This window comes from Hyla sarda, chromosome 3, assembly GCF_029499605.1.
Source record: "Hyla sarda isolate aHylSar1 chromosome 3, aHylSar1.hap1, whole genome shotgun sequence".
Lineage (NCBI taxonomy): Eukaryota > Metazoa > Chordata > Amphibia > Anura > Hylidae > Hyla > Hyla sarda.
In genome coordinates, this window is record NC_079191.1 from 254,127,187 (window position 1) to 254,141,443 (window position 14,257).

Consider the following 14,257-nt stretch of genomic DNA (forward strand, 5'->3'; position numbering starts at 1 on the left):
TGCGCATCTATATATACAGGTGCCGGCTCACCGCTATGAATGACAAGTAAAGCAGTGAAGGGAGCGGAGGCTCGTGCTGCTGCTGCCAATAACTTACTTGTCATTCATAGCGGTGAGCCGGCATTTGTATATGTATGCTGTGAGGGTCAGACATATATCCATATGTCTGACCCCCACAGCATGATATGCAGCTGCTGCCCACTATGAATGACAAACTCTTAGCAGCGAGAGGGGGCAGCAGCCCTCCGCTCCCCCGCTAATAGAGTTTTCATTCATTGGCAGCCAGGGGAGGGAGAAGATGAAGATTAATTTGCGCAGCTTGGGGGGGGGGGGGCAGTATATATATAAATATGAACAGCGGGGGTCAGTATATGCGCAGCGGGGGTCAGTATAGATATATAATAGCGCTGGGGGGTAGAACATTTATTCAAGCGCAGTGGTCACTAAGTTTGATATAGCGCAGCAGGGGGAAATATATATAGAAACACTGGAGGGGCCAGATATATACCCCCTACCACTACATCTTTGCCCACCACAGCTCGGCCCCGGCCATTCAGGGCTTCTGGTGGGGAATTTAAAAATGAAAGTTTACAGTACATTGCAGGGGATCGGAACATGCCGCCCGCTCCCCTGCTTAATAACTTTTGATCGGATCGGGTCTCAGAAGTGAGACCCGTTGCGATCAATCCGTCAGCCCCTGTACCACTACCCCAACATGGAACAGACCCTGTTCCCTGCTGGGGGTAGTAGGATTCACTCCGTTTTGAGTAATTTCCCGACAGCTCAGAGCTGTCGGGTTTCTGTGAAGCAAAACTCAACGGTTTTCCTGAGAGTTTTCTTCACACTCGGAGGGTTTTTCTCTTTTTGTCGGGAACACGCCCCTTTTGTAGTTATCTTTTTCACTCTGAGTGATTTTGATTTTGTCGGGTTGTGCGCCAGATACTGGCGCAAATTCTGGAGCAAATTCTGGCGCAGACAGAATTCTGGCGCAAAACCTGACAAAAAGTGTGGGGATCCTGTTAGTAAATGAGGGCCATTGTCTTCTTGTCTTCAAACATCTCCTTGACAGATACCTGACTATGGGCAGATGAGCAGGAACTGCTCAAGGCGAGAGACGGAGAGGCGGATGGTTGAGAGGGGGCAAGGAGGACAGCAGTAGTTGACCTGGCTGAAGATTCTGGACCAGGAGGAGGATGGCGGCTTTGACTTTTTGTGCTGCTTGTACTGACGTGTTGATCCCATAGATGTTTGTGATGTGACATCATGTGCCTTCGCAAAGCAGTTGTGCCTAGGTGGGTGTTGGACTTCCCATGACTCAGTTTCTTCTGGCACAGGTTGGAAATGGCCTCGCTGTTATCAGAGGCAGACACAAAAAAAATGCCACACTGCTGAGCTCTGCGATGACGACATTCTGGTGGTGGCTGACTGTGCCACTAGCTCCTTGAGACGACCTCCCCCTTCTTCCAACTCGTCTCCTCCTCCTCTCTGTCTCCAAATCTGAACTTTCCCTCTCTTCTTCTCTTCTAGCGGGCACCCATGTGGCATCCACGGACACATCGTCATCATCAACACCTTCACCGCTATCTGACACCTCAAGAAAGGAAGCAGCAGCGGGTACAACATCATCATCACACCGTACGTCCATGTGTGTAATGCTGCCTGACTGAGACATATCCCTGTTAACTACATCCTCTGGCAATAATGGTTGCGCATCCCTCATGTCTTCAAACTGATGTATAAATAACTCCTCTGACGGATCAAGTAAAGCTGCTGTGGTGCTAGTGTTGATGGTGGTGGCAGGCGGGCAAGTGGTAGCATGAGAGGTGCCCGAAGCTAAGCTAGAGGAGGAGAAGGATGGTGCGTCAAGGTTCCGAGCGGAAGCTGTAGTAGATTGGGTGTCTTGTGATAGCCAGTCAACTAAGTCCTCAGAACTTTGGGGGTTCAGGGTACGTGGCCTCTGAACACTGTCCATTCTAGGGCCAAAGGGAATCCCAGCACCACGACGGCCCCTGCGGGGTAGCCTTCCTCTACCTGTAATTTTTTGGTTAAATTTGCACAAGTGTCACACCAAATGTGATTTGCACTAGGGTGACACAATTTGCCCTTCAGGCAAAAAAAAATGGTAACTTTGATGTGAACTGACAGTGACGACTGGTTTTATTTAACAGCCAAAAAAGGTATTTTTTTTTTATTTGCACAACTGTCACACCTAATGTGATTTGCACTAGGGTGACACAATTTGCCCTGCAGGCAAAAAAAACTGGTAACTTTGACGTGAACTGACAGTGACGACTGGTTTTATTTAACAGCCAAAAAAGGTTGTTTTTTTTTTGCACAACTGTCACACCAAATGTGATTTGCAATAGGGTGACACAATTTTCCCTGCAGGCAAAAAAAACTGTTAACTTTGACGTGAACTGACAGTGACGACTGATTTTATTTAACAGCCAAAAAAGGTATTTTTTTTTAATTTGCACAACTGTCACACCTAATGTGATTTGCACCAGTGTGACAATGAGCAAAAAAGCTTGCCAGCGGAATTCCCCTTTTAAGCAGTGGTCCCCAACCAGGGTGCCTCCAGCTGTTGCAAAACACATGGACTGATATATTTCAGTCCTTTGAATACTGTAGTAGTTAGTTGCTTTAAAGAAAAAAAGCTTGCCAGGGGAATTCCCCTTTTATGCAGTGGTCCCAAACCAGGGTGCCTCCAGCTGTTATAAAACACACGGACTGATATATTTCAGCCCTTTGAATACTGTAGTAGTTAGTTGCTTTAAAGAAAAAAAGCTTGCCCGGGGAGTTCCCATTTTATGCAGTGGTCCCCAACCAGGGTGCCTCCAGCTGTTGCAAAACACACGGACTGATATATTTCAGCCCTTTGAATACTGTAGTAGTTAGTTGCTTTAAGGAAAAAAAAAGCTTGCCAGCGGAGTTCCCCTTTTAAGCAGTGGTCCCCAACCAGGGTGCCTCCAGCTGTTGCAAAACACACAGACTGATATCTTTCAGCCCTTTGAATACTGTAGTAGTTAGTTGCTTGAAGTAACTTAAGTTTTATACTGGAGTACCCCTTTTTAACCAGCGGTTCCCTCCCAAACAGGGTGCCTCCAGCTGTTGCAAGACACATGGACTGATATCTTTCAGCCCTAAAAATGGCTTTTTTGGGTGCTGTCCTTAAAGCAGATGTTACACTAGTGCTTTAGAAGTAAACTGGACCCTGAATACACCACCTAGCAACAACCTAGCTATCTCTTTCCCTATACAGCAGGAGCAGCTTCTCTGACCCTTCACTTTCTAAGCCTGCAGCATGCTGAATAAGGCTAAAATGGCGTCCGTGCAAGTGATAGAAGGGTCTGGAAGGGAGGGACTGCTGCTGATTGGCTGTAATGTGTCTGCTGACTCTGATTCACAGGGTCAAAGTTTACTGCAATGTTAAAGTATAGGGGGCGGACCGAACTTCACATATGTTCACCCGGCCATGCGAACGCGAACATGCTAAGTTCGCCGGGAACTGTTCACCGGCGAACAATTCACGACATCTCTAAACTCAAGGTGGTCTGAACTTTGCTAAACTTTTTAAAAGTTTATTGATCACAATTTTTTTTTCTCTCATCTCTTTTTTTTATAGCTTTTAACTGTCTTCAATGTTGTATACAATATTTTACTCAGGATTTATTAATGTTAACAGAGTTGCACAGCTACTGCAACTTGGGAGAATTGCAAAAAAAAAAACTAAATTTTTATGGATACAGGGGTTTATATGGTTACCTTTCTTCAATTCTTTTGATTTGTCCTTTTTCTCTTGAATTTCTGCAAAATAATGCCATTAATGTAATAAACTAAAAAAAAAATTAAAACACCTACCATTGTTTGAGTGTGATTTTCGTGATGCTTTACTTTAACACTATCATCCCAACAAGTTGCACAAAAGCATTCTTGCTGCATGATGACAAATACGTTTTGAGGGCCATAGTTATGTTTTCTATTCGTTTCTGTTACCTCTACATTTTTTTCCCATCTGGAATTTCTGTAAATGTTATGATTTATGAACTTCAATTTCAGTTGATAACAGTAAACTTATCTATACCTAGACATTCAGATCAAGTATATATGCATAATGTATGGAACTGCTTAGCTTCCACTGGCTCTTTATGATTTTAGTTATTTGATACTCTTTTTGATTTTGTCCACAATCAGATAAGTATTTGTTATTATGTTATGTGATACTGACATTTGTCAATTTACTTTTAGTGTACTTTATATATTATCTATAGGTAAACAATTAGATTTTTTAACTTAACAGTGGTTACCTTTTGGGGGTTTTAAAGGCTCTTCATGTTTTTCCTTTGGTTCTGTGGGTTCTTCAATTTGTAAAGGAGTATCTACATAAAAAAAAAAAAATGTAAATTGATGCCAGTAAATAATTATACCTCTTTTAAAAACATTTCAGGGCAGATAACAGTTGACTGTATGCAGCTTTAGTTCTTAGTTTTTTCACATGCCTTTAGGCAATGTCCACACACCATTTTGAGCCTCATTTTGAGCCTTGTTTAGAGCTTTTTTTTTTTGTTCACACTCACTAGTTTTTCTGGTGTTTCTTGCCTTTGGTTCAGAGGCACACAATGAGTGCAAGTTTAAGCTGGTCCTTGATGTTTGAAGGGCTACACCAATTTGTTATTGTAAAATATGTAATATTTCATTTTCACAGCTCACTGTTTTAAAAATCTATGAAACACCTTTGGGGTCCAAATACTTACGGCACCTCTTGTTACATTCCTTGAGGGGTGTAGTTTTCAAAAAGGGACCCTTTAGGTGTGTTTCTTATTTCTTATTACCCCAAAGCATATGTAAACCTGACATGATACTGGACAAAAATACCCAAATAAGAGGAGGCCTTAAAATCCACTAGAAGCTTTTTTATTTCGAAGGCCTGAGGATGATGCAAGTAGTGCACTAAAGCACATCTTTTTAATTATTTCTAAAAACTGCAGAAACAGGTAAAAAAAAATTAGTCTCTTATGAAAGAAACTGGATTAAAATGGGAAATCTGCAAAGAAAATTAAGATTTTTATTTCACGCCTTCACTTTTTCATGGCCTTACCCCTGAAATAACCTGTGAATCACCTAATGGGTTAACAAATTTTCTGAATATCAAGTTTAATTACTTTGAGGGGTTCATTTTTAAAGTGGGTAATATATGTGAGTTTCTAACATACAGGCCCCTTGTTACGCCTAGCGCTCCGGGTCCCCGCTCCTCCCCGGAGCGCTCACGGCGTCTTTCTCCCTACAGCTCCCCGGTCAGTCCCGCTGACCGGGAGCGCTGCACTGTCATGGCCGTCGAGGATGCGATTCGCACAGCGGGACGCGCCCGCTCGCGAATCGCATCCCAGGTCACTTACCCGTCCCGGTCCCCTGCTGTCATGTGCTGGCGCGCGCGGCTCCGCTCTCTAGGGCGCGCGCGCGCCAGCTCTCTGAGACTTAAAGGGCCAGTGCACCAATGATTGGTGCCTGGCCCAATTAGCTTAATTGGCTTCCACCTGCTCCCTGGCTATATCTGATCTCCTCCCATGCACTCCCTTGCCGGATGTTGTTGCCTTGTGCCAGTGAAAGCGTTTAGTGTGTCCAAAGCCTGTGTACCTGAACTTCTGCTATCCATCCTTACTACGAACCTTGCCACCTGCCCCCGACCTTCTGCTACGTCTGACCTTGCCTCTGCCTTGTCCTTCTGTCCCACGCCTTCTCAGCAGTCAGTGAGGTTGAGCCGTTGCTAGTGGATACGACCTGGTTGCTACTGCCGCAGCAAGACCATCCCGCTTTGCGGCGGGCTCTGGTGAAAACCAGTAGCCTCTTAGAACCGGTCCACTAGCACGGTCCACGCCAATCCCTCGCTGACACAGCGGATCCACAACCCGTAAGCCGAATTGTGACAGTAGATCCGGCCATAGATCCCGCTGAGGTGCCGCTGCCAAGTCTCGCTGATCTTCCCACGGTGGTCGCTCAGCAATCGCAGCAGATTGCCCAACAAGGACAGCAGCTGTCGCAGTTGACCGCCATGTTACAGCAACTTCTGCCTCTGCTACAGCAGCAACCATCTCCTCCGCCAGCTCCTGCACCTCCTCCGCAGCGAGTGGCCGCTCCTAACCTCCGCTTGTCCCTGCCGGACAAATTTGATGGGGACTCTAAACTCTGCCGTGGATTTTTGTCTCAGTGTTCCCTGCATATGGAGATGTTGTCGGACTTGTTTCCTACAGAACGGTCTAAGGTGGCGTTTGTAGTGAGCCTTCTTTCAGGAAAGGCCTTGTCTTGGGCCACACCGCTCTGGGACCGCAATGATCCTGCCACAGCCACAGTCCAGTCCTTCTTCGCTGAAGTCCGGAGTGTCTTCGAGGAGCCAGCCCGAGCTTCTTCTGCCGAGACTGCCCTGTTGAACCTGGTCCAGGGTAATTCTTCAGTGGGCGAGTACGCCATCCAATTTCGTACTCTTGCTTCCGAGTTATCATGGAATAACGAGGCTCTCTGCGCGACCTTTAAAAAAAGGCCTATCCAGTCGCATCAAGGATGTGCTGGCCGCACGAGAGATTCCTGCCAACCTCCAAGAACTCATCCATTTGGCTACCCGCATTGACATGCGTTTTTCTGAGCGACACCAAGAGCTCCGCCAGGAAAAAGACTTAGATCTCTGGGCACCTCTCCCACAGCATCCTTTGCAGTCTACGCCTGGGCCTCCCGCCGAGGAGGCCATGCAAGTGGATCGGTCTCGCCTGACCCAGGAAGAGAGGAATCGCCGTAGAGAAGAAAATCTCTGTCTGTACTGTGCCAGTACCGAGCATTTCTTGGTGGATTGCCCTATCCGTCCTCCACGCCTGGGAAACGCACGCACGCACCCAGCTCACGTGGGTGTGGCGTCTCTTGGCTCTAAGTCTGCTTCTCCACGTCTCACGGTGCCCGTGCGGATTTCTCCTTCAGCCAACTCCTCCCTCTCAGCCGTGGCCTGCTTGGACTTTGGTGCCTCTGGAAATTTTATTTTGGAGTCGTTTGTGAATAAATTCAGCATCCCGGTGACCCGTCTCGTCAAGCCGCTCTACATTTCCGCGGTCAATGGAGTCAGACTGGATTGCACCGTGCATTACCGCACAGAACCCCTCCTGATGCGTATTGGACCCCACCACGAAAGGATTGAGCTCTTCGTTCTCCCCAACTGTACCTCTGAGGTTCTCCTCGGTCTGCCATGGCTCCGGCTTCATTCGCCCACCCTTGATTGGACCACCAGGGAGATCAAGTACTGGGACTCTGCCTGCCACAGGAAGTGCCTCTCCCCCCCTCCCAGTCCAGTCAGGCAAGCCTCTGTGCCTCCTCATGGCTCCCGTCCTTGTGTCTCTCTGCCCCGTGCCAAGCTTCACCCTCTGCCCTCCCTCCCCATTCCAACTCCTGCTGTACTGCCTGCCGTTGAGGAAACCATCCATTCTTTCCCGGTGTCCTCATCCCAGGGGAGGCAGTCACCGGACAAAAAAAAGGGGAGACCTAAGGGGGGGGTACTGTTACGCCTAGCGCTCCGGGTCCCCGCTCCTCCCCGGAGCGCTCACGGCGTCTTTCTCCCTGCAGCTCCCCGGTCAGTCCCGCTGACCGGGAGCGCTGCACTGTCATGGCCGTCGGGGATGCGATTCGCACAGCGGGACGCGCCCGCTCGCAAATCGCATCCCAGGTCACTTACCCGTCCCGGTCCCCTGCTGTCATGTGCTGGCGCGCGCGGCTCCGCTCTCTAGGGCGCGCGCGCGCCAGCTCTCTGAGACTTAAAGGGCCAGTGTACCAATGATTGGTGCCTGGCCCAATTAGCTTAATTGGCTTCCACCTGCTCCCTGGCTATATCTGATCTCCTCCCATGCACTCCCTTGCCGGATGTTGTTGCCTTGTGCCAGTGAAAGCGTTTAGTGTGTCCAAAGCCTGTGTACCTGAACTTCTGCTATCCATCCTTACTACGAACCTTGCCACCTGCCCCCGACCTTCTGCTACGTCTGACCTTGCCTCTGCCTTGTCCTTCTGTCCCACGCCTTCTCAGCAGTCAGTGAGGTTGAGCCGTTGCTAGTGGATACGACCTGGTTGCTACTGCCGCAGCAAGACCATCCCGCTTTGCGGCGGGCTCTGGTGAAAACCAGTAGCCTCTTAGAACCGGTCCACTAGCACGGTCCACGCCAATCCCTCGCTGACACAGCGGATCCACAACCCGTAAGCCGAATCGTGACACCCCTCATATCTTCTTTGAAACAAAAATGGTCCCTAAAATATTTTCATAAAAAACACTGTTAAAATTTTAAGCTGTCTAACATATTTAAGAAAACTAAAAGCATGTTTAACAATTGCTTCCAACATAAAGTTAACATATTGTAAATGTAAATCACAATTTAAATTTATGTGGCATCTCTATGTTCCTTACAAGCAGAGAATTTTGAAATTGATAAAAAAAATTATTACAAATTTTCATAACATTTAGGAGTTTTAACACAAAAGAAACACTGCAGGTGTCAAGTGTACCACTAAGATAAAAAAAAGCAGAATGTTATTATTACATAAAGTGATACATATAAGATATAGAAGATGTGGCTGTGTCCACAAGGAAAACAGACTGTGTTCTTAAAGGGGTACTCCACTGGAAAAAAAAAATCAATCAACTGGTGCCAGTAAGTTAAAAAGATTTGTAAATTACTTCTATTAAAAAATATTAATCCTTCCAGTACTTATCAGCTGCTGTATGATCCACAGGAAGTTCTTTTCTTTTTTTAATTTCCTTTCTGCCTGACCACAGTGCTCTATGCTGACACCTCTGTCCATTAAGTGTATTCTTTACTCTTATTTTAGGATATACTAAGTTGTAGTTGTACCATTTTTACAGTATTACATTTTGCATGTTCTGAAGCCCTTTCATGCTTTTTCTTGGATTCTGTTGGTTCTCCATGTTTTTTCGAAGGCATCTCTACACAGGAAGTTAATTGAAACTGAAAGCTTACAGTGAATTTTTATAACCTGTTACATGTTAAAAGTTTTAGGCAGTGACAAATAATAATACGATACCTTTCTTATGTATTGCAGGTTTCTCATGTGTTCTTTTGGGTTCTGTTGGCACTTCAAGTTTTTTCACAGGTTTCTCTGCAAAGATTAGAATTTGTGAATATAATTCAATTTAGAGTAAACAAGTAAACTTTTCTTTCCTTACAACAGAATTTCTCTAAATAAAGTTGTTTGTGAACAGTGTCACTTTAATTTACTAACATTGCTTAATTTAGTCTAAGGTAAACAGTTGCAGGAAAGCAGTGCAGGCACTTTTAAACAAATAACACAAGCACACACACACACACATACACAAAAAAAATTAAGTACATGACCGAAATTCTAATTGTACAGCATCCTAGTGGTCAGACTTCCCAGGCTCATGTGGCTTTCTTGCCTCTCAGGCACACCATACTACAGACTATATGTAGTCTACTATACATGTGCTCAACAGCTTTGCCTTAGCTTAAAGGAGTTAAAGGATTTTTTTAAAATCCACTGCTGCCAAAAAGTAAAATAGATTTGTAAATTACTTCTATTTAAAAAATCTAAATCCTTTCCAGTACTTATCAACTGCTCTATGCTCCACAGGAAGTTATTTTCTTTTTGAATTTCTTACCTGTCTGACCACAGTGCTCTCTGCTGACACCACTGTCAATGTCAGGAACTGTCCAAGGTAGGAGCAAATCCCATAGTAAACCTCTCCTACTCTGGACAGTTCCTGACATGGACAGAGGTGAGATATAGATTACAAAGAGAGGAGGAGAAATAGGGACAGTTATTGATTAGAAAGAGAGAGATAAAGATAAGAAAGATAGACCTTGTGTGTGTGTGTGTGTGTGTGTGAACAGGATTCAATCACCATACAAGAAGAATCCTACAGGGGCTTCTATACACCAAAACGGCGTATAAGGAGGGGACATCTTAAAGGGGTACTCTGGTAGAAAACATTTTTTTTATATTAACTGGTGCCAGAAAGTTAACCAGATTTGTAAACCAAGCGCCATACACCAGCGCCTATGCCGTGACCCGGCACCCTGTTACCGGACTTCCAGACCCGACTGTCTGCCTAGCGGTGAGTGCATGTATGTGCTCTTCGTTTTTTCTGTACCGAGGATCGTTTTTCAAGTCGCAGGAGGTGATATTGCTTCCTGAGTGGTCTCCCGTTTTCTTGCTTCACTTTGTTGTTGAGATTTGTAAATTACTTCTATTAAAAAATCTTTACCCTTCCTGTACTTTTTAGCAGCTGTATGCTACAGAGGAAATTCTGCTCTTTTTTAATTTCTTTTTTTGTCTTGTCCACACTGCTCTCTTCTGGCACCTGATGTCCGTATCAGGAACTGTCCAGAGCAGGAGAAAATACCCATTGCAAACCTATGCTGCTCTGGACAGATCCTGACATAGACAGAGGTGTCAGCAGAGAGCACTGTAGACATGACAAAAAGGAAATGAAAAAAGAACAAACATTTTTCGGTAGCATACAGCTGCTGAAAAGTACTGGAAGGATAAAGATTTTTTGTAGAAGTAATTTACAAATCTGCTTAACCTTCTGGCACCAGTTGACTTATAAAGACCTAAAAAATGTTTTCCACCGGAGTACCCCTTTAACCTCTTAAGGACTCACCGTGACCACGCATCACACCGGGTCGGTCCCGGCTGCTATTCATAGCCGGGACCCTGGGCTAACAGCGCGCGACACCGATCGTTGTGCCACGCACTATTAACCCTTTAGACGCGGCGGTCAAAGTTGACCGCCACGTCTGAAAGTAAAAGCAAACGCTTACCGGCAGCTCAGTCGAGCTGATCGTAACATCACGATAAAATCGCGATGTTCCGATCAGCTGGGACGCAAGCGGAGGTCTCCTTACCTGTCTCCGCAGCGTCCGATCGGGGTTTGATTGCTCCAAGGCTGAGCTACAGGCTTGAGCTATCTCACTGATCCGTGCAAAGCTATGGCTTTGAAGGGATCAGCATAAGAGATCAGTGTGTGCAGTGTTATAGGTCCCTATGGGACCTATAGCACTGCAAAAAAAAAGTGAAAAAAAAAAGTTTACAAAGGTCATTTAACCCCTTGCCTAATAAAAGTTTGAATCACCCCCCTTTTCCCATAAAAAAAACTGTGTAAATAAAAATAAAAATAAACATGTGGTATCACCGTATACGGAAATGTCCAAAATATAAAAATATATCGTTAATTAAATCGCACGATCAATGGCGTACGCGCAAAAAAAATTCCAAAGTCCAAAATAGCGTATTTTTGGTCACTTTGTATATCATGAAAAAATGAATAAAAAGCGATCAAAAATTCTGATCAATACGGAAATGGTACCGATAAAAACTTCAGAACACGGCGCAAAAAAATGAGTCCTCATACTGGCCCGTATGCAGAAAAATAAAAAAGTTACAGGGATTAGAAAATTAGATTTTTAACATATAAATTTTCCTGCATGTAGTTAGGATTTTTCAAAGTACGTCAATATCCAGCCTATATAAGTAGGGTATCAAAATTATTCGGCTTTATTAAGTCATAAAAACATACAGCATAGGGACAAGAACGCTGACGCGTTTCGGATCTGTATGATCCTTAGTCATGGCATCAACAATATGTCAGGATCCATATAAATAGTACTTTACATCACATGACCACATGACATCATGAATAAAAACAGGTAATGTTAAAAACCTGGAGATACCGCTGGAACGGAACGGTACGAGCTGAGATCATCAATGATGAAGTAAGTCTCTCTGTTGTTAATTTAGCCAGTTATATCATTACACAGGCCCAAGAAAGTGTATTAAATCGGGGATTTGGATTTGTGCCCACATGTAATTTTGATTTGCTTGCTACAATTTTAGATGTTAACAAATGGGCCAGAAACCTGACGGTACAGAGACATTTTTTGATGTCTAATGATTCTCCGGACATTGCAGAAAATATGTGTCCACAGGATGATCCTTGTTACGCCGAGCGTTCCGGGTCCCTGCTCCTCCCCAGAGCGCTCGCGGCGTTCCTCTCTCTGCAGCGCCCCGGTCAGACCCGCTGACCGGGAGCGCTGCACTGACACTGCCGGCGGGGATGCGATTCGCTAAGCGGGACGCGCCCGCTCGCGAATCGCATCCCAAGTCACTCACCTGTCCCGGTCCCCGGCTGTCACGTCCTGGCGCGCACGGCCAGCTCTCTAAGATTTAAAGGGCCAGTGCACCAATGATTGGTGCCTGGCCCAATCAGTCTAATTAGCCTCCACCTGCACCCTGCTCATATAACCTTGCTTCCCCTTCACTGCTTTGCCGGATCTTGTTGCCTTGTGCCAGAGAAAGCGTTTATAGTGTTTGCCTTACCAGTGTTCCTGACCTCTTGCTATCGCCATTGACTACGAACCTTGCCGCCTGCCCCGACCTTTTGCTACGTCTGACCTTGCCTCTGTCTAGTCCTTCTGTCCCACGCCTTCTCAGCAGTCAGCGAGGTTGAGCCGTTGCCGGTGGATACGACCTGGTTGCTACCGCCGCAGCAAGACCATCCCGCTTTGCGGCGGGCTCTGGTGAATACCAGTAGCAACCTAGAACCGGTCCACCGACACGGTCCACACCAATCCCTTGCTGACATAGAGGATCCACATCCAGCCTGCCGACTCCTAACAATCCTGAAATTTGTACGGACTTTACAGACCAATGTAACCTTTTTGCCTTGCATACGTTAAATATGGAATCCAATGTTGTTAATGATCATGTAAAACAATTTTGCATTCCAAACCCAAGGTTTTTTACCCCTTAATGTCTAGAACGCCAGCCCTCGACAAGTTCCAGGACCTGGCAGAGAATTAACTGGTTGCATTACATGAAAAAGTTAAAACTCATAAAAGATCTAACAATATGATTTCGGTAGAGAGACAGGCTATAAAAGAATTAAAAGATAATAAAGAACTAATAATAAGAAATGCGGACAAGGGGGGCACAATTGTCCTCCTTGACGCAAGTCTTTATGCCAAACTCAATTTGGAACTTCTTGGCGATTCCTCTACTTACAGAAAGCTGGAAAATGACTCCACAAAAATGTGTCAAATAGCACTAGGGAAAGTCCTAGATGAGGGTTAAGCTATGGGAGTTATTGATGAAAAAATTAGAAATTACTTATGTGGAGAACCCTGTCATGCCCGTCTTCCACTCTCTCTCCAAGTTACATAAGGGGGGCTTCCCGCCCCCATTACGACCTATTGTAGCCGGCATCGGCTCACTTGGGGAGAGACTGGGAGACTGGCTTGACAGGTATCTCCAACCTTTAGTTAAGGTGACACCCATGTATTTACAAGACACGAGACACGTCTTACAAGTAATGGATCAGATGGAGTGGTCGGACGATTTTTCTTGGGCCACCTGTGAGGTTACTGCTCTTGACCCCTCCATACCATGGCAATTGGGTCTAGAGGCTCTCTCCCGACATTTAAATCTGCACAGTCCTTACTCCCCTAACCTGAAGGAATTTATCATTATGGCTACACAATTTTTATTATCACATAACTTTTTTATGTTTAATGGTAGCTTTTTCCTTCAGGTTAGGGGAGCGTCCATGGGTGCCAAATACTCTCCATCTTTTGCGAATATTTTTATGATTTTTTGGGAGGAGACTTTCATTTTAATTCACCAAAAGATCACCGAAGTGATCCACTAATTCCCTATATTTCCCATATATTTGTTGAAAGGTATAATCTTTATTAATTTCAAAACACCAACAAAAAAGGAGTTAAAATTTGCAGTGTATCTCTCCTCCTGTATTATTGATTATCTGTGCCAGCCAGGCATCACTTATTATCTACCTGTGTGTACCTGCAGTGTACACACGGTTAGTGGAGGAGTCTACACTGTATATTAAAAAACCTATCCTATGCCCCCCTCGACATGTTTCGCCGCAAGACGCGGCTTTGTCAAGAGGCTTAGGGGCACTGAATGAAAAAGCGCCAAAACAGGGGTTAAATAACCTCCTATTGTGACATCATGGTGGGGTGATATCCACTTCTGATTGGTGGGACACCATCCCATCCAATCATCCTCTATTTAATTTGATGGACATTTCCATGCACCTATTGCTGCTCTCATAGTTCAACCAATCCGCATAGTTGTTTATTGGTTGCCTCGGTAATGTATCACATGATTACTGCGTCATGATATCAGAGCCGATGTTCACATCCGCCTCCTGCGCTATGACCCCTGCGCGAGCTCTTGT

General features: G+C 45.3%; 1 protein-coding gene across 1 annotated transcript in view; it reads right to left on the reverse strand.

Annotated features, from left to right (window-relative positions):
- Positions 1-14,257, reverse strand: part of LOC130361041 (trichohyalin-like) — a 275,344-nt gene that overhangs the window by 125,834 nt on the left and 135,253 nt on the right. The window contains exons 35-37 of the mRNA XM_056563601.1: positions 9,064-9,138; positions 4,308-4,379; positions 3,766-3,807 (exon numbers count right to left, since the gene is read on the reverse strand). Of these exons, the coding sequence (XP_056419576.1) occupies positions 3,766-3,807; positions 4,308-4,379; positions 9,064-9,138 (189 nt within the window). The remainder of the gene's footprint in view (positions 1-3,765; positions 3,808-4,307; positions 4,380-9,063; positions 9,139-14,257) is intronic.